Source organism: Engraulis encrasicolus, chromosome 16 (assembly GCF_034702125.1).
Source record: "Engraulis encrasicolus isolate BLACKSEA-1 chromosome 16, IST_EnEncr_1.0, whole genome shotgun sequence".
NCBI classification, from domain to species: domain Eukaryota; kingdom Metazoa; phylum Chordata; class Actinopteri; order Clupeiformes; family Engraulidae; genus Engraulis; species Engraulis encrasicolus.
This window is the reverse complement of record NC_085872.1, coordinates 26,749,605-26,770,174: the sequence shown is the minus strand read 5'-3', so window position 1 is coordinate 26,770,174 and position 20,570 is coordinate 26,749,605. Positions and strand designations below refer to the sequence as shown.

General features: G+C 46.3%; 1 protein-coding gene across 1 annotated transcript in view; it reads right to left on the bottom strand.

Moving 5' to 3' along the window:
- Nucleotides 1-20,570, bottom strand: part of yes1 (YES proto-oncogene 1, Src family tyrosine kinase) — a 37,619-nt gene that overhangs the window by 1,637 nt on the left and 15,412 nt on the right. Inside the window, exons 3-11 of the mRNA XM_063219167.1 lie at nucleotides 17,183-17,282; nucleotides 16,171-16,269; nucleotides 14,080-14,183; nucleotides 13,724-13,873; nucleotides 10,830-10,985; nucleotides 8,498-8,677; nucleotides 6,570-6,646; nucleotides 3,838-3,991; nucleotides 2,237-2,368 (exon numbers count right to left, since the gene is read on the bottom strand). Coding sequence (XP_063075237.1) covers nucleotides 2,237-2,368; nucleotides 3,838-3,991; nucleotides 6,570-6,646; nucleotides 8,498-8,677; nucleotides 10,830-10,985; nucleotides 13,724-13,873; nucleotides 14,080-14,183; nucleotides 16,171-16,269; nucleotides 17,183-17,282 — 1,152 coding nt within the window. The remainder of the gene's footprint in view (nucleotides 1-2,236; nucleotides 2,369-3,837; nucleotides 3,992-6,569; nucleotides 6,647-8,497; nucleotides 8,678-10,829; nucleotides 10,986-13,723; nucleotides 13,874-14,079; nucleotides 14,184-16,170; nucleotides 16,270-17,182; nucleotides 17,283-20,570) is intronic.

Below are 20,570 nucleotides of genomic sequence, written 5' to 3'. Positions count from 1 at the left end.
CGCACGCACACAAAAACACATTGCATAAACACCTGACACGCATCACATGAAATGCCACATACACACACAAACCCACATAGATACCCATAGAATAAATCACTCACGCACGCACGCACGCACGCACGCACCACAGCAAAGCACAATAGTCAGATTAACGGGAGAACTCACACCTGTGTTTTTGTTCCGTTGCCTTTTCAGGATTTGGGTTCGGTTTCGGTTTCATGCATTTTAAACTAATTGGGATTCTGCGGAGCCCCTACTCTCGCTCTCGAGAGACAATCGAGCACAGCGGTAACTAAAGCAGCACCTCAGTAACAGACCGCTGTGGGTGGGGACTAGAACAGCTCCAGACAGACAGGGGAGGGGAGACAAACGGGTATTTTGTCCCAGGCCCAGGACTGAGGAGGGCCCAGAACTGGGCCCCCATGGAGTTGTAATGAATGGTTCTATTTTATTTCAAAATATGTTGGTTTGAGGAAGGGAGAATGCACTATGTTTGCATTAAATAAAGGAGGAAGGGGGGGGCCCATTCAGAGATTTTTATCCCGGGCCCAGCCATGGCTGTCAGCGACCCTGGCTCCTGAGCAGCAAGTTTTCACCCAGCTCATGCCTACAACAAAACCAGGGCCCGGCTCTAGTCACCCAAAACATTTCCCTTCACTGCATCTTTCAAGCTCATAGTCCCATGAGACACTGCCACAAAGAGCGAAGCAGAGAGAGAACAAGAGTTAGAATGGGCCACAAAAAGTGAGAGGAGGAAAAAGGAGACTTCAGAAAAACGTACTGTATAAGAAATGAGAAGCCAAGGAAAAAAAAAGGCAGGCGAGAGAAAAAGAGAAAAAGAGCAAAAGTGAATGAGAGGGGAAAGGGAGACAGAAATAATGAAAAAGAAAGGGTAAAAAAAAGAGTAAGGAAGGAGGAGGGGCAGGGGGGTGATCTGGGTGGGTTGACCCAGGGGGAGTGTCTGACAGCATATGGGTTAGTATCTGCTCATTGCAAGTCCACTGGGCCAGTGTGTGTGTGAGTGACCCCTGCTGGGCTTCAGTCAGCCACCCTCTTGCCCAGGCCGCCCACACACACAGGTGTGAAATCGAGCTTGCCCAATGGAGAGCAAGAATAAGAACTAAAGCCAAACGGGCACGGCGGGGGGCAAACATACTCTCCGTCGCGGGTCTGGAGCGTTGCTGGCGCCCTGGCACCAAACTCATGGGACGGAGGTGTAGCTCAGCCCAGGCATGGCATGGCATGGCATGGCGGGCACAGATGGCAGTAAACAAAACCAGTGCCCACTGGCCCAGGCTTGTGCCAGCCAGATGGCAACCTCACCCCCCCCCCACACACACACACACACACACACACACAATCCCTTCAGATCGCACCATTGTAGAAATGCCCACTGCTTAACGGCACTCTCTCTTAAGGCTACAATGGGCTGGCGGGGGGCCCCCCCCAACAGCAGACAAGACAGGGGCACGCAGTAGGGGATAAACCGAAGATGACAGAGAGAGAGAGTAAAGGGGACAAGAGTAGGGGGAGGAGAGCAGGACAGGAAGGTGAAGAGCGGGTGAAGGAGACTCCAGGCCAGGGCCAAGCAGGAAAAAAATAACCCAAACGAAAGCACATAAAAAAGAAAAGAAAAGAGCAGAGCTGGTCTGGTCTGGTCCTCGATATTATAATACAGCGCATAATCCACTAGTCTAAGGGTCTGATTTAGTCATTAATTCACTATAGAATTATTTTTTTAAACCCCACAATACACTGTGAGTCAAATGTTGTATACTCTGTTGTCTGGTGCATATGTGCATGTGTGTGGACTCCCCGGCAGAGATTAATTACACTCTCGCCAAAGTGTCAGTGAACACGACAATGTGTGACAGCCTGCTTAATGAAGTACATGCACAAAGGAGGACCAGCTGTCTCCTCGAGCAGGCAGACCGACCAACCAAACCGTCTGACCAGAGAACGGACTGACGGGCGGACAGCGTTACCAAGGCGTGGAGGCGAGTTTAACAGAGGCCAACTAGCAGAGTTTGGCGTGGAACGTTAGTAAACCTCCCTCCCTGAGCCTCATACAGTGTCGATGCCGTTGGTCTGGGGGGACTGGTCCTTTAGTCCAGCGGTATCGTACTGTGCCTCCCATTTTCGAACCGATGTAGTTGACGAGGTCGCACGTTCACGCCCTGAGGGGGACGGACAGGTGCAAGATGACCTCCGTCACACGAGCTTCCTCACTCACCTGGGTATGGCACTCTGCCCTTGGTCACCAGCTCGGTCAGCAGGATGCCAAAGGACCAGACGTCCGACTTGATGGTGAAGCGTCCGTAGAGGGCGGCCTCGGGCGCTGTCCACTTGATGGGGAACTTGGCTCCTGTGTAGGGCGGGGGCGGGGGTGGGGGTGGGGGAGAGAGATGGAGGAAGGGGAGTGATGAAGTGACCTCCAAGAACATAAAAAGATTGCCATGCCCTTTCTATCCAGAAAATACAAAGCAGTTTCAGGTCAGACACTGCCCGCGTTACACAGTGTGGTAAACGCAGAAACGGTTAATGATGCGGGATGGGGTTTGCTGGGGGGAGGTTGAGTTCTGAGTGCTCCAAAGACGCCCGTGACCTCCAGTGACACAGAGCGGTCAGTCTGTCAGTTCCACAGTCCAGGGCATGTTGTACATGAAACAGTTAATGAGCCTAATTAGTTGCATCATTAATAAAGACTCCTAAGGGTGTGTTGCTGTGTGACCTAATTAAGCGGGCTTGCAAAGCAATAGTAGCAATCCCTAAGTACAGTTTATCATTATTATTAAGCGGGCTTGCAGAGCACATGAAATTTGGCAATTGGCAGCCCAGTTTCAATGAGCAGCATAGTTGCAGTATCTTTTTTGACCATTTCCTGCACAGTGTACCAATAAACTTTAAAAAATATATATAGCAACACATCTTCACATCACATCAATGGAAATGATTGAAATAAGGATGTAATGCTAGTATTCTCCAGCAGGTGTCAGCATCATGCAACACTACTAGACCCCTTTACTTGGACCAATACTGCACTCATCTCCACTGTCAGCCAGGGCTCGATCTAATGCATTTCAAACGCACCGTCACAGCATTATATTACCCAAATGGCATACACTGAAATATATTGAATTAGGCTACGTAAGAAATGAGGTTCATTTCATTAGCAAAGATTTTGACTGCTTATTTTTGCCGTGTCTTTTACTCGTTCTGCTGGTAGTAGGCCTATGTTTATCTGTGCATCTGTGCATTATGTCTGTTGTGGTGACACAGTGTGTCTGTAGTGAGCCATTTACGTGTGTGCTAACATGGCAGGGGGCTCCCCTAGGTGGCCGCTGGTCTCTGCCTGAGGTTTCTTCCTGACTATAGGGTTTTTCTCTCAGACCTCACTGAGCTTTTTCCCCCTACAAACTATGAATCAAGTGAAAAGGGAGTTTTTCCCTCACCCCTGATGCCAGGAGGGGCCACATCTGAGCGCCCGAATTCCGTGTGACAATCTATGACTTATGCTGGACCCAGCTACTGTGGACCTTACGCCTCTAAGAATCCTGGGCCCAACCTATATGGACCTTATGGCTCTACAATCTCTATCTATCTCTTCTTCCTCTGTCTTCTTGCTATTCTCTGTCTCTCCTCTCTATTTCTCCTTTGAAATCCTTCTCTAACAATGTTTTTTTCCCACTTGTTAAGCACTTGCATGCCTTGTATGATACAGTGCTATACAAATACAAGTATTATTATTATTATTATTATTATTATTATTATTATTATTATTATTATTATTATTATTATTATTATTAACATAATATCATGAATTTTAGAGCAAACCTTGTCTGGCTGTGTACTCGTTGTCTTCGATCAGTCTGGCCAGGCCAAAGTCTGCAATCTTGCACACCAGGTTCTCGCTAACCAGGATATTGGCCGCTCGCAGGTCCCTGTGAATGTAGTTCATCCTCTCAATGAAAGCCATGCCATCTGAGATCTGTGAAAGAAGGACAGCAATTAGAACCTGCCAGGACTTGTTAGCAGCGGGCCGCTAATCCATCAGCCCCGTCCCGTAGTGGCACCCCATTAGACACAGTGTGTACAGCAGTATACAGAATACTGTACCTTAGATTAGGGCTGGGCAATATGACGATATATATCGTTATTGTGATATAAAAGTGTATATCGTGACCTTTCTCCTATATCGTTTATATCGTGATAGTAATTTTTATCAATTTTATACAATTGAATGTCATTTAATTACATTTCATGTTGTCACAATACACACTATAAGTTCATGTAACTGTAAAAATAAGAATAAAAAGAACAATTTTAAAGAAAGGTTGTTTGGCGACATGAAAAAATAAAGAGCAAATAAAGAGAATAACTGAAAACGTATGTAATTGTGCTTTATCGTGATGTATATCGTTATCGTGATATAAAGTAATCCATATCGTGATATAGTTTTTTTCCACATCGCCCAGCCCTACCTTAGATCAGGGGTGGGAAACCCTTTTCTTACAAGGGGCCACTTCAAACTCTAAAAAGTCCTCCAAAGGCTGTACTATGAACACAAACCAGGATTTCCCTCTGCACTTAAAGTGATACTGTCCCATTTTTGGAAATAAGCTCATATTACACCTCCCCTGGAGTTAAATAATTGAGTTTTACCTTTCTCCTGTACTTTCAATTGTTCTCCGAGTATGGCAGTGCAAATTTTACCTCCACGCTAGCAGTCAACATTGAGTCCTATGAGACCAGTTAGCCGCCAGCTAGGAGTCAATGTTAACAGCTAGATTGGAGGTAAAATTGGCACTGCCGTACTCAGAGAACGGCAGGAAGTACAGGAGAAAGGTAAAACTCAATCATTTATTGAAGGGGAGTTGTAATATGAGCTTATTTCCAAAAATGGGACAGTATCACTTTAAGGCCTATATTGAAGGAGGCCACCTTTACATCAGACCCCACCTTCACTAGCTCCCCTGAAAATGTTACTTCACTGTGCAAATGTAATTTCTGACATTGCTTTACAAAACATGCCATATTTCATGTGAAACATGAAACATGGCATAACATTAAAATTATGGCGGATGAGACGGCCTCTGGGCCGCAAATGGCCCTCGAGACATAGGTTCCCCATCCCTGCCTTAAGAGGAGCTCTAAAACACACACCAACTTTCCAAGTATCGTTGTCCATCGACATCTACATTAAGGTCAGACGAAAATGACTGCTTCAATCAATTCAGTGTTATGGGTGATGAAGATGTAATGGCAAAGGTCACCGTTAGTGCTTTCACCAAATTACAGTAATGCTAGGAGAGCTCCACGCAGCTCCTGGGGTGGCTTCTTAACAGAATCTTGACATTAACATGACTTGACATTACACTTGCCACATCTCTTGCATTAGTGTTCAAGGCCTCATCTTCAGCAGATAAGCACGGACAACTGGTGAATAGTTAAATTATGTGTAAATGCTCTTGCAAAAAATGCCTGTATAACATGCAGTTGCAACGGAGAGAACACTTAGCCTACGAAAACAGGACCCTTGAGAGCCTCTTAATTCGGGCAACGAGCCCTCATACGCACAATCAGTCTGCAATTTTTGGTCATTTATTTCAAGCGGACGGCTGACCTCGCCTCGCACCTTCATCTAGCGCTGCTTCATTTCATTCCATTAGGGCCTTAAAGTGGGACGACAATTAGCCCGACCAGGCGGTTAAACGCTCAGCCGAGGATAAAACCTCGGGGACGGGGTCAATGGGGCACCGTCATACTGTACAGTGCAGTGCACACCCCAGCCAGCCAAGTCAATGCCAGTGCACTAGTGGCTGGCTAATACGGACAGCCATCAGGGGTGGGAGGAATGAGAAGGCGTAGCGATGACATTTTAGCAATGCACTACTACTCAATTACACATCCATCCTTCCGGCAGACAGAATGGCTGAGGAGCTGGGAACACTCAGTAACATCGTAATGAGGCTGCAAGTCAAAGACGCTTGGGAGGGGAGTGGGGGAGGACCATTAGAGAGCACCTTGACAAAAAGTGGCTCGACAAATGAAGGAGAAAGTGGCGTCAAAGGAGCACCAGTTGAGTGCTCCAAATTATGACATCCAGAGGAATACGCTCACCGGCCACTTTAATAGGCACACCTTTCCAACTGTTCATCAATTTTTTTGATCAGCCAATCACATGGTGGCAACTCAATGCATATACGGTATGCATGTAGACAAGGTCGGGTGATCTGATGCAGCTCAAACAGAGCATCAGAATGGGGAAGAAAGGATATTTAAATGACTTTGAACATGGCATGACTAGTTGGTGCCAGAAAGGCTTGGTTTGAGTGTTTCAGAAACTATTGATCTGCTGGGTGTTAACACAGTAATTACATATGGTAACTGTGCCGTAAAGTAAAGAGTTACCGTGTGAGCTTGGGAAGACACAAATCATGGAATGACAGTCTTGCAGCAAGGATTTCAGCATGAGCATGTAATGACCGACTTATGACCGGAATAAAAAAGGGATTGACATATTCATGGACATATATGAAGACATGAGGGTGGAATAGTGCTCCTACCTGTGCAGCCATGTCCACCAGCTGGGGCAGCTTCAGATATTTACCATCTCCCTCTTTTAAGAAGTCCAGCAGACTCCCTAAACACACACAAGAAAAAAACACAGATACATGGTGAGGCATTAAGAGAAAATAACCAGTGATATGGATTATCCTTCACACACCACTATATCAGACAAGAAAGGCATCTGGCATCTGTTTTTTCCCCCACCTCCTGGCCGATTTTGAATTGTTTTTCCAACCAAAGCATGCAAGTTTGGTTTTAAGCGCTGGGGGAAAGGCTTGCCATGTGTGTGGAGAGTGGAATGTGTGCTGCTGACAGCGTAACAGCAGCAGACACACAGACTTCCATCTTCTTCTCCAGGGGAAGAACTGACAAATCTCATAGGATAAGTGTGGAGTTATAAACTTAATCCGTGTCTGCTGTGATGGCAGCAAACTGCCACCACAGACAGCAAGTTCAACACACACTGAAAACAAGAAAGATTTAGTGGAACCAGATTTCAGATGAAAAATTCCTGCTGTGAAAAAAATGAGCTTATTTACAGCCAGATGGAAGACTTCATTTCAATAAAATCATAACATAGCAAAATGTGTATACACTATACAGCACATTTATGGTAGTAGACATCTTGCTTGCAATCAATATATCCTCCTGCAACAAGAACCAACACTGGCCAAAGCAATAACTGAACTGTCCATAATTGAATGAACTCACTTATTCATTTGTAAACTGAGTACTAGGTCCCTACAAGTGTATGCGCTCGTGTTGGTCTTTGTTCATCGTTGATGTATGTAAAAATATGATGCAAGCTGTTCAGCTTTCTGGGTCAGTGCTTTCCTGAAGTTTTTTCCACAGAGCTCCACATTGTTTAAGGGCTGGAGCACTAGAAGGGGAAAAGTGAGAAGAAAGAACTAGGTCCCAGAAAGACGTTCCTAAGCAACCAAAAGAGCTTCCCTGAAATCCAGTGACTCCCTCTGCTGGGTACTTTGGATTTTCTGAAAGTGTGTTGACCGGTTTACACGCACAAGACCTGCATAACAACACACAGGGCACTCAGAAACACATCCGGAAGGTTTCCCTTCAACTGTAGGCTGGCAAGCCAGACTATAACGTCCAATGAATAGGCATGGCAGCATAGGCAAAGCTGTGGAACCAACGCTTGGTGCTCAAACTGCTTGACGACACACAATCAGGTCAAAACAGCAGTGTTGTCACCATGCTAATCGCTCCCCAACGTGTGATTCAAACTAAAACTGAAAAAATAAAACACATGCAAGCACCTAACAGAGCATCATATGGTGTGATGCTAGATCAGTGGTTCTCAATCTTTCTGGAAGAAACTCCCTCTTGACCTCATCATAAGCCTCCAAATGTCCCCCTGACCTCATCATAACCCTGCCCCCCTAAAATATAAAATAGACTAATGCACCTCAATTGCAACTGAGCACCTCTCCTCTCAACTGTATCCTTTCCAACACCCCACAAGGACTCTCTAACGTCCCCGAGGGCGTCTAGAGTCCTCGTTGAGAAACACTATGCTGACCAATCCGTCATGTATACATTTTCTGCTGCTAAGTGGGTTCGTCTAGCTGACTACCCTACTTGGTAACACTATGTAATACCTTTATAATGACAAGGATACAGTATTATAAAGTGTTACCACAGCTGTGCATGTAGTATGCATGATATCTCTGCGCAGTACCTTGTCCCATGTACTCTGTGCAGTACCTTGTCCCATGTACTCTGTACGCTACTTCAGCTGTGTATGTAGTATACATCTCTGTGCAGTACCTTGTCCCATGTACTCTGTATGCTACTTCAGCTGTGTATGTAGTATGCATGATATCTCTGTGCAGTACCTTGTCCCATGTACTCTGTACGCTACTTCAGCTGTGTATGTAGTATGCATGATATCTCTGTGCAGTACCTTGTCCCATGTACTCTGTGACGATGTAGATGGGCTCCTCCGACACCACGGCGTAGAGGGGCACCAGCTTGTCGTGCCGCAGCTTCTTCATGATCTGGGCCTCCTGCAGGAAGGCCTCAGGAGACATGGTGCCTGGCTTCAGCGTCTTAATGGCCACCTTGGTCGTACCGTTCCACGTGCCTGTTTGACACAAGTCATGCATTGTACTGTAAACAGTCTTTACTCTGAAGGATCAGACAAGGCAAACATTATGGTAAGTGATACCATGCACTCCTACTGACAAACTAACTCTAACTAGGTGTTCAATGGAAGTGACAATATATGACAAAATGAACGGAGAAGATCCCAGCACATCATCCTCATGCCTACCGCATTCTTAAAGTGGCAGTGTAGTATTTCACCATTACTAGGCACAATAGCAAAGGGGAAATACGAAACCTGCTAGACTTGCACAGACAGAGACATCAAAAGATGCAATGACCATAATTCACTGTTGCAACAGTCAGGGCCTGTTGACATTTGAGCGCAACAGGCAGCCAATAAGATTCCACTCTTGCATTTCATGCCCCCCAGGCAAAAATTCTGATTGGCTAATGCTCAAAGCTTAGCCAAAAAAACACTACGCTTGTTTACAGCTCACAAAACCAAGGGCTGAGTATGAATACCTCAGGCGAATCTTTTCTTAATACCGTACTTTGAGTGACACTACTGATCAGATAGCCAGAGGGCTATATAGAGCTATTTGTTAGATGGTGGTGACGGAGGATCAAAATTACAAACACGAACTCCGTTAGGATGCAGGAATACAAAATACGACGAACTGAAAAAAAAAACACTGATTTGAATATACTACGTCAGTGGAAAAAGGGGCATCAGTCTGGATTCAAGAAATAAAAAACAGTGCTAAATGTAATAAAAAAATGACTGTATTATAAGAATAGGGGTTGAAAACTATAAACAGACACTGTAAAAATAAAAAAGAACAAAATGAAAACAGGAATAAAAAAACAAAAACAAACAAATAAGAGCTGCCAAGGATCAAACACAGGAGCATGTGCTTCTTCTTCTTGGCAGAGACTCAAGTCTGGCGCGCACACAGGCATGCACACACACACATGCACATGCGCGCGCGCACACACACGCACACACACACGCACACACGCAAAAACACTCAGGGAGAGATGAGTGGAATTCCTGAGCGCGTGTAATCACCCGCTCTGGCAGGTCGGGGCGTGCAGTGAGGCCAGGCCTCTTTGAAGAGCAGGATGAAAGGGCCCAGGCTGCTGCTGCTGCTGCTGCCGCTGCAGAGCTCCTCCTGCCACATTTGCTTGCAGCCAGGGACTGGACTGGTAATACGACATTCAGGGCGTTTACCCAATAGGCAGACCGTTTTGCTTCATTTCTTTCCCTTAGAGACCGGCCCACAGTTTGGAGGGGGCAGCTTTGATTGGTGCACCCTTAATGTATACAGTGGACGGAGCCCATTAGAACTGTAGTGCAGCAAGGGGGGTTGAGGGGCTGGTCTGGTAAATGCCTGAGCTGTTGTTTTGGTTTATATCCAGCTGTACTTGCAGCCAGCCCTGTGCTGTGCTGAGCTGAGCTGAGCTGAGCTGTGCGCCTGCCTCTGAACCTGCAATTACCCCACTGGGGAAGCCAGCCAGGCAGGCAGGCAGGCAGAGTGACACAAGAAGCAGGGCACCACGTGCAATTCAGCTGTCTACTGTGTGTGTGTGTGTGTGTGTGTGTGTGTGTGTGTGTGTGTGTGTGTGTGTGTGTGTGTGTGTGTGTGTGTGTGTGTGTGTGTGTGTGTGTGTGTGTGTGTGTGTGCGTGTGCGTGTGTGTGTGTGTATGCCATTTAGCCTACTTGCTAATGGAGGATTGGCTGTCACCTAGATTTGTGAAAATGTGTGCGTGTGTGCGTGTGTGTGCGCACGCGTGTGTGTGGTGTGCGTGCGTGCGTGCGTGCGTGCGTGCGTGCGTGCGTGCGTGCGTGCGTGCGTGCGTGCGTGCTCGTGGGGACAGGCCTCTAGTTGGTTTGGGTGCTAAGAGCCTGTGTTTCGTACATGTGGGCATATGTGTGCACGTATGCTTCTGGGAGCATGGTCTTGGCACTCTCTTGCTTTGAGGCGGAGCTGTTGATGGTGTGCTTCTGTGGTGGTGTCAAGCGTGTGTGTACTTCTGGTGTGGGTATGTATAGTGCATGTGTTTGCGAATGTGCGCACAACACGCGTGTGTTTGCATGTGTGTGTGTGTGTGTGTGTGTGTGTGTGTGTGTGTGTGTGTGTGTGTGTGTGTGTGTACGCAGGCGCATGCCTGGGCTGGGAGCACTTACCCATCCACACCTCCCCGAAGCATCCCTGGCCCAGCTTCACCTCCAGCCTCAGGGACTCCCGTGGGATCTCCCAGGCATCCTTGGCCAGGCCTTGCGTCTGGGGCTTCACCGTTGGACACACCGTGGTCAATCGGTGGCACAGCCCGTCAGCGTGCTCTGGAGGAGGGTATGGGGTGAGAAAAGAGAGAGAGAGAGAGAGAGAGAGAGAGAGAGAGAGAGAGAGAGAGAGAGCGAGAGAAAGAGAGAGGTATTCGTATGAGAACGAGAGAAAGAAGCATTGTAAAAGGTAAAGCGCCAATGGCACTTAACTAAATGAGATCTAAACGATGATGTCACTTTCAAATAATTGTCCAACTCGGGAGTCATGTTACTGACGGAAAGCTCGCATAAATCACAGAAAAACAATTCAGCGAGTGGCCTAACCAACACCACTGCAGGGCCTTATGAAATGCTAGACTATCATTTTGTTAATTATAATGTTTGCAGCCTTGCACTTAGGAGAGCTCTGGCTGTTCCACCGGCAATCCTGCGCTACCAACATTGCAATAATAACAGTAGCTAAAGCTCTTATAGAGTGAGGTGGAGGGGCGCAATAATTTGGACAAACATTTCTCATTAGTTATGTAAGGACAGAACACACATTCTGGCAGCGACCCAGGCATAAACACAATGAGTGCGTTTACATGCAGTTCAGTATCCCGAATATGAGGCAGATCCCGGTTATGATCATATTCGGGATAAGGTGTTTATATGCGCACAGAACGTTATATCTCAGCCTACATTCTTGGCCGTTATAGAATTCTCTTCAAATGCGTGTAGCCTGGATACCAGCAACAGCGTTCCATGGGAAGCCCCTGTATTCGGGATAAGGTGTATACATGCCTCAGCATCCCGGCTTCTTTCGGAAAACTCCACCTAGCATATCCCGATTTCTCAGTATCCCGAATAAGGGCTTATTCGGGATACTGAAGTGTTTATATGCGCAAACGCAAATTTGGGACACTTAATATCCCGATCATATTCGGGATACTGAACTGCATGTATACGCACTCATTGTTGCAGAGGGCCAAAATCACTTCTTACACATGTTATGGTGGCGGTACAAATGGAACCTCGTGAAAGCCCTACAATGTTCCAATTGGATTCACAAAAAAGTTGCCCACTGATATGTTAAAGGAGCACTCCTGCCAAGTTCAATATGCTGTTGTATTGCTCATGCTACCCTTGACTTGTCAGTACCTGGTGATGCTGTATTTTTTTGGCTCTGCCCTTTCCAAGATACAAGCTATTCTAATGGGGGCAGGTGTTTGTTTACCTTTTAAAAAATCTTAACATAGGCCTACTCCAATTTTTTTCCACAAAAGGTATCGCTATTTGCTAGTTGTCTGCTGATGTTGCTTAACTTTTTGGATGTTTTTGGGAATAAATCAAGATGTTTTTTGAAATGTAAACAAACACCTGCCCCCATTACAATGACCAGGATCTTGGAAAAGGCTGAAGAAAAAAAAAATCTCAGGTACTGACAAGTCCAGGGTAGTGTGAGCATTACAACTGCATGTTGAAATTGGCTGAAGTTACCCTTTAAGTTCTCTTGATAAAAAAAATGTTACACACCATACCACCATAAGGAAAGCGCTCCAAAAACATCTCTAAGTCATCTTGGCAGGTAGCACTTGCGCTTAAAAAAAGCTCTCTGGTGCACCATCACCACCTTTATCCGATACAAGAAGCCAAGTCAGTATTATGGCAACAGATCACTTATTCCGCTTGAGCACTCATGACAAATCCCCTTTTGAGGTTGAGCCGCTGGCTAGATGGTTTTGCAGGAGACGGGCGGGTTTTCTGCTCTCTGGCATTCAGTCACTCCACATTCACACATGACACTTCAGAGAGTCCGAGTTAAGACATCAGTGATCTCATCGAAAAGGAGAACTTCAGGAGTTCAAACGGCCTTTAAGGCGCCCTGCCGCGGCGTTCCCCATTTCTCTCGCCTTGTAGCAGATGCACAGCACCTGGTCGTGCCACTCTGGATACCTCACCCATCACTGCACAAACACCAGTACTATCTGCTGCTAGCAACTACACGCACACCCAAACGGATTGGGTGTGAAAGTGTGAGTGAGTGAGTGAGTGAGTGAGTGAGTGAGTGAGTGAGTGAGTGAGTGAGTGAGTGAGTGAGTGAGTGAGTGAGTGAGTGAGTGAGTGAGTGAGTGAGTGAGTGAGTGAGTGAGTGAGTGAGTGAGTGAGTGAGTGAGTGAGTGAGTGAGTGAGTGAGTGAGTGAGGGCACATTTTTCTTGCAACAACAAAGCAAAAATATTAGGCTCTGCCGTGTCCTAACGGTAAGGCTCTGGGTTACTACGCCGGTGACCCGGGTTTGATTCCGGCCCGGGTTATTTACCGACCCTTCCCCGTCTCTCTCTCCCCACTCATTCCCTGTCTCTCCTACACTGTCCTGTCGAAAATAAAGGCAAAAAAGCCCAATATTTTTTATAAGCACAAAATATTTGCAGTCGACAGGCCTTGGCCTTCTGGGTTGTTGTATAGCGATGTGAAAACCCTCCAGCTCCCATCGTCATTGTGACACAGCACTTCCAGCACACAAGTGCACACTGCAGGCAACAAAATTGCATTTATGCCTCACTCATGCAAGGGGGCAGCCCCCAATGGCGCCCCTAAGGGAGCAGTCATGGAGGAGGATGGTGGAGAGCACTGGTTAATTACTCACCCCCCACCCATCCTGGCGGTTCGGGAATCGAACCGGCAACCTTTGGGCTGACGCCTTTAATCTGACGCCCTAACCACTTAATTATGACTGCCTTTACCCATAACTGCCCTTACATGTATAATAAAAATAGTCTTGTGGTTTAAAAACATTACTTGGCTCTTCACATACCTGTGTAGTGCTTCACAAGTTTCTGTAGTGTATCGAACTGGGCTCTGGTCGTGATGTAGTAGCCTCCGTTGTCAAGTTTGCGGATCTTGTAGTGTTTCACATTGTCTCCCTTCACCTCATCCCAGTCTCGTATGGAGAGGGAGTATGCTCCTGATGGTTACAAAAAAAGACTTTCATTACAACACAGGAAAAAAAATCTTTCTAATGTTTGGTTAGCTGAAATAAGAATAATCATGTTTTCCCCCTGTGCAAAATATAAACGGAGATGTACAGTGCGTCTGTGTGTGGGTTTGTTTATTCATATACATACTGCAATCCAAATGTGTGACAACGGGCGAGCTACTGTCACCTCTCACCTTTAGTCGTCTCACTCTCCCGCGCCAGGAAAGTGCCTCGCAGATTGCCCGGCACCAGAAGCAGTCTCTCGGCGTCTTTGCGACCCATTTTCCCAAAGTACCATCTGCGGATGGGAGCAGAGAAAGGCCACAGGGTGATTCTCGGCAGCTTTCAGTCGCCCTCTTTTTTAACACCTTTAGTACTCACTGCACTGACTCATGGCCAAACGCCCGACAGTGTGAATGCTAGCATATCGGTTTTGTGTGCGTGTGTGCGTGTTTGTGTTTTGGCATGTGTGCATTGGTGTGTGTGTGTGTGTGTGTGTGTGTGTGTGTGTGTGTGTGTGTGTGTGTGTGTGTGTGTGTGTGTGTGTGTGTGTGTGTGTGTGTGTGTGTGTGTGTGTGTGTGTGTGTGCGTGCGTGTTTACGTGTGATTACGCCCACATGCACGCGTGCGCGTGCGTGTCAGTGTGTGAGATGGTGGCTTATGTCAGGGAGAGATCTGGAAGGCTTCTCTCACTCTCACTGTTATCACACATTTCAGTATTATCCACTTGCAGTGGCTGCTACAGCCTGGTGCGCTCTGACTGATTTCCCCAGAGTCATGATAACAAAGGTTCACAGGGAAGGAAGGAGGGAAGGAGAGATAAAGGGAGGAGGGGAGATGGAGCAAGACGGTGGAAGGAGACGAGTGATAAAGAGCTGAGAATCTCAATAAAATTTGGGAATCATCTGCTGTGCATCAAGGTTTTTTTTATATTGATTGACCAAAAGTATGCCAAGTTCTTAAATCTGAGAAAGTTTTAAAAAAAAAACATTTATTTGCTGGACTCTTCCCAACTCCATAGCCCTCCTATTTAAATAGGGCACTTTAACTATGCCATACTATGCCAAGGGAGACCACCCTGCCCTTATTTACAGTTAAAGGCTTAAAGATTAACTTAAAAATGGGGAAATGTAATAAACGTATGGCCTTCAGTTGAAGGCTTTTTTGTGCAATGTCTTAGAAGACTCCAATATCAGTAAGTCAGGTTTCACACAAGTTAAGCGTATTTAGAGATGGGTAAATAATTGTTTTGGTATGTTTCTGGAACTACTATATTTGGGTCCATAATAACTCTCCGCATCATTCACCATTGAATGAATGATCAAGGATGGGAGTGCCTTGAACCTTCTACTCGGGCTTCATCCTTTCTGTAAAATAGTCAATGTGTGGCCCTGTCGTGGCCTAACAGTAGGGCACTGGGCTGCTATGCTGGCGAGCCAGGTCCGATTCCGGCCTGCGTCATTTGACGATCCTTCCCCATCTCTCTCCCCACACTCACTTCCTACCATAATGTCCATCTTCATATCAATAAATGCACAAAAGCCACAAAAAAAAGAAGGTTTTTTTTTAAGTGTCAATGTGTGACGTCCAGACCTCTTACATAGCGTCTGTGCTTGGGACATGGAACACTGCATTTCCTGGATATTTAGTGTGTTTCCACACATTCCAGAATGGAATATGGAAGTTTTTCCAGGTTCTTCTGGGTGTGGGGAGAAACCGTGAAGGGAGAGGTTTGACGGAGGTTACGCGAAGAAAGTAAAACAATCGTATACAGAAGGATAGAAACCAGATTAAACAGAAAAAGTAGGAATGAAGGGAAGAGCCGAGCAGTCAAGAGAGAGGCAAAGGTAGAAAACAGTTAGAGGGAGCAATAGAAAACCAATGCTGTTTAACAGCAGATCGGAGCAGTGTGAATGCCGATGAGGCAGCAGCGAGCGTCAAGGCAGGATAGGGTACTAATGCAATGCCCTGTGTAATCTCGGAGCCACAGAAATCGCTCTTTTGTATTCCAGTCATGCGTTTGTTATTTGCCTGTTTGTCATTGCTGCCACCATCCGCCCCACTATTTGTGTGACTGCCCCCATCACGCTCACTTAATTACCGTCGGGAGGGGGGGGGAGGCCGGCTGATTGGAGAAGAGGAGGAGGAGAGGAGGGGGGAGGCCGGCTGATTGGTTAAGAGGAGGAGGAAAGGAGGGGGGAGGCCGGCTGATTGGTTAAGGGGAGGAGGAGGGGATGGGAGGGGAGGGGTGGAGGGAGAGCTGAACAGTAGTGTCAGGGCCTTACTCTTCCGCCTGGATGGAATCGGCTGGGGCAACGTAATTGCTGGGAATGTAGCCCTTCTTCCCCGTGTTGATGGAACGCGCCTCCCACCAGTCACCCTCTCTGTTCAAAAGAAAAGAAAGCACAGAAGACAGACAGACAGACAGAGAGAGAGAGAGAGAGAGAGAGAGAGAGAGAGAGAGAGAGAGAGAGAGAGAGAGAGAGAGAGAGAGAGAGAGAGAGAGAGACAGAGAGAGAGAGAGAGAGAGAGAGACAGAGACAGAGACAGAGACAGATGAGTCACTCTTACAAGTCACTTTTAAGTATTTAATGTTAACTTAAAATCTTCCATCTCTTATAGCACAAAGACAGGAGCACAAATAAACAAGAAAAGGCAACCGCACAGTGTGGTGGTAACTCAACAATATCCCCTTCACACAATTGAGTTGTTTATGTCAACATAGCCAAACTAGGCTGCTGAGTGACCAGATGGCCCATTAAAGCAAAAGGCATTAACCCAGACAGATCTCATCCACATCAGGCCTCAAACGCCACGGATTAAAAACCAGCATTACTGTCCCGTCACATCAGATGCCTGCTGCTAGATCATCATACAGTTCCAAACACACAGGGTGCATTCCAATATGCGACCTTGCGTCCTCCACTTGTGCTTGTGGCCTCACATTATGCTGTTGCCCCACCTCCGTGGAGAAAACAATTAAGTTTCCCCGCTGTCAGCATAGCCAAACACATTTTGGGGGACCATTCTTCATTCATCATCCGGTTTGCAAATGAGAAAATGACTACAATTGAGCTTTTGCGAGATATTGAAATATAATGCTGTTGTCATCACAACCTATTACTTCCTGGTATGAGGCCACAAGCACAAGCAGAGGACGCAAGGTCACATATTGGAACGCACACACAGCGTTGCAATCTGTACTGGGCAGTACCTAACAATGGGGAGTGGTGTGGAGTGGTGTGGTGAGAATGGGTTTTCAGCGTAGCATTGGGGTCCAATTGGGACTCATCTTACGTGTTGTTGATGATCTGAAACCGGTCGCCTTTCGTAAATGAAAGGTCGTCTGACGTCCTGGCTTCGTAGTCATATAAGGCCACAAAGAATGTCACACCTCCTGCAGAAAAGTAAGTGAAACAGTCATTAAGTTTGTCTAGAGGGAAAAAAACAAAGTTATTCAGACAAATTGTTAAGAGATCGACAAAGAAAGTTATCGTGTTAGACAAAGAAGCAGTTGAATAAATGGGAGGTAGCTGTAACTAACAGAGAAAAACACATTACTGCATAACTCTGATTTAAAACTTTGCAAACTTGATTCAAGTCATCAAAGCACTCTGATGTTCAATATACTATATACTATTGCAATATACTATAGAAATTAGGGATGCAAACAATTAATCGATTAATCGACTTTAATCGATCAATGCGTTAATCGATTAAAAAACATTAATCGCAATTAATCGACAATTCAACCTACAAGAAACCCAGGTGAAATGGGCATGTGAAGAGTGTGTGTGAAGAGGGGTGTGAATAGTGGGAATATTTAAATCACCTTTGGATTAAAGAATTGAAATAGAATGAATTTAAATGTGGTATTTTATCTCAATTTTTAATTAAAATGTTTAGATTTAGTAGTTTTTTTCCGAGAAACATTGAGATTTCAGGGGTAAAACTCCTCTTATCAATTAATCGTAAGTCGATCGATAAGACTATCAACTAATGATTAATGAATTAATCGATAATTTGCATCCCTAATAGAAATGTCAACAAATCACATGTGCACAGCTTGCTCTAATTCTGTTCATGCACCACCTTCTCGTGTACTAAAACCCAGCCTGCTACACAAGAGTGCTCTTCATCACAATCACTGTTGTCTGATCTTAAAGCACTAAGGCTGATTTAAATGGTCTTGACAAGGATATTAATTGGTCTAGATATGTCATTCCCATCAGCCACTCTAATCCCAGAGCCAGGCAGGCTCTCCCCCAAACTAACCCCCGCCCACCCATGTCCTCGCTGCGGGTACACCTAGCTCTGCTAAATCCAGTCGACAGTACAACCGAGTGGTTGGGATTGTGAGCAGGGCCGGACTGGCCATCTGGCATAGCGGGCATTTCCCGGCGGGCCTTGCACCCTTGCGGGCCCCTATTTTCAGAAATGTAAAAAAAAAAACCACACTTTTTTTAAAAACATTTCTGAAAATAGGGGCCCACGAGGGTGCGGGGCCCACCGGTGAGTCAGTTCTGCACCCTTAATCATTAAGGGGGGGGCTTTGAGCCAAAAATGCCCGGGCCCTATTGCTCCCTCAGTCCAGCCCTGCATGTGAGGGGAGAGAGTGGGGCGTGCCGCCTGCTGCACTAGTGTGTTGGGATAAGGACAGCTCGGATATCCGCCCTGGCCCCTTTGAGAGAGGCGAGAGTGTGAGCTCCTGGAGATTGTTTGTGTGCCGTCTGGCAGGTGGTCTGCAGTGTGCTGTAGGAATTAAAGTGTGTGTGTGTGTGTGTGTGTGTGTGTGTGTGTGTGTGTGTGTGTGTGTGTGTGTGTGTGTGTGTGTGTGTGTGTGTGTGTGTGTGTGTGTGTGTGTGTGTGTGTGTGTACGCATACACACAATTGTATGAGTGTGTCTGAAGCTTGTAGGAATTAAAATGTGTGTGTACGAATACAAACGCACGCAAGCACACACTCAGAGACAGTGCAGTGTTGAGCAGCACTTCCTTGTATGAGTGATACTGTGTGTGATACTGAGATGTTTGGCTTGTGTTCTTTTCTGTGGGAGATGGGGGAAGTTGTGTGTGTACGCATACACACAAGTGTATGAGTGTGTCTGAAGCTTGTAGGAATTAAAATGTGTGTGTGTACGAATACAAACGCACGCAAGCACACACTCAGAGACAGTGCAGTGTTGAGCAGCACTTCCTTGCATGAGTGATACTGTGTGTGATACTGAGATGTTGGCCGGCCGGCTGGTGTTCTTCTCTGTGGGAGATGGGGGAAGTTAGTTTGCTACAGTCTGCCCTGGTCTTCCCCTGAGCCGAGTGGGACAGCAGCGAGTGTGGTGCAGTGGTTGTATCTGCGGAGATACACGCCAGTCAGGCAGGCAGGCAGGCAGACAGGCAGGCAGGCAGGCAGGCCAGTGCTGTGCTAATCTCTGGGGAAAAGCTATGATGTGCTGTGTGCCACGCTCTGCCCCTGCGGGGAGAGATTGAATGGCTGGGATTAGACCTAGCAAGCCCAGCGGGGCTAGATTATCTCTGTGAGGTGGGGTTGTGGCCTGTGCCTGTTTTTGTCCCAGAACAGGAGAGGCGAGATATAGTGTATGTACTTTAGAAGATTTAACACGCATTTTTTTTTTTTATCAGTCAATACTATGCAAATATTTCCCATCCTTCCGGACTGTGAAAAGGCAACATTTCACACCTTCATAACCAAGCGAATGACAGAAATGGATGATTGACACATGAAAGGCATAAGAAACGTGATGAACCTAAGAACAAAGTGAAAACACAAAAACATCCTCTCCCAAAACTCAACCACCAGCGATGTGTTAAAACAATACAACAGATTTGCCGACTTCTCATCCGTTTCCCTGCATTACAGTTAATACTTTAAGCCATAGTAATGCCAAGCTTATTTCGCGGATTGCATCTACACCATGAGGCTTCTTCATGAGTAAATACAATTTATATGACAAATGCAACCAATTTTCGCTCTGCTGCTTATGTATACAACAACATGACTACTAGCCCTTTAAACACAGCCTCAAGCACCATTTTCCACAATGCACACAACGCAGTTCATTTACAGTGTTAAATTGCACATTTGCAGAGGTCTTTAAAATGGAGCTCAGCAGCACAAACTTTTTCAGTACTTAAACACATTCAGTGGGGTGTGATTTAATTGCCTGTAAGGCTATACTTCACACGTTGTTGCCCTATTATTGACCAGACAAATGATCACATCCCTCTCGTGCCTAATCATGTACTAGCAGTCTTCCCCATGGCACCACTCCAGACAGTAATACAGATACGGTACACAGGAAGCAAGGAGTCCACATCTGAGCAGCACTACTGTACACTTGCTTACAGTCATAACAAAGTACGATTAAGGCCGGCGGTTGATGTGGTTGTTGAATTTGGCACTCAGCTGAGATCTCCTAGCACTCTGGCCGTACCCTTCAGGAAAACTGGGGACGAGGAATTAGGCGGAAAGATGAGACAACTCGGTGTACAGTAGCCTGATTATCATCGACGTTCAAATCTCTTCGAGACTTGGTCTGACCAAGAGCATAACAATTAACATTTCCCGAACGGCATAGTTGACCCGCCTCCCTTGGGTTGCTAAAGGTCGTTTGCTTACCGACAAAGTGGGAGGAGTTCCCATATTTTCGGGAACTCAGAAAGTACTT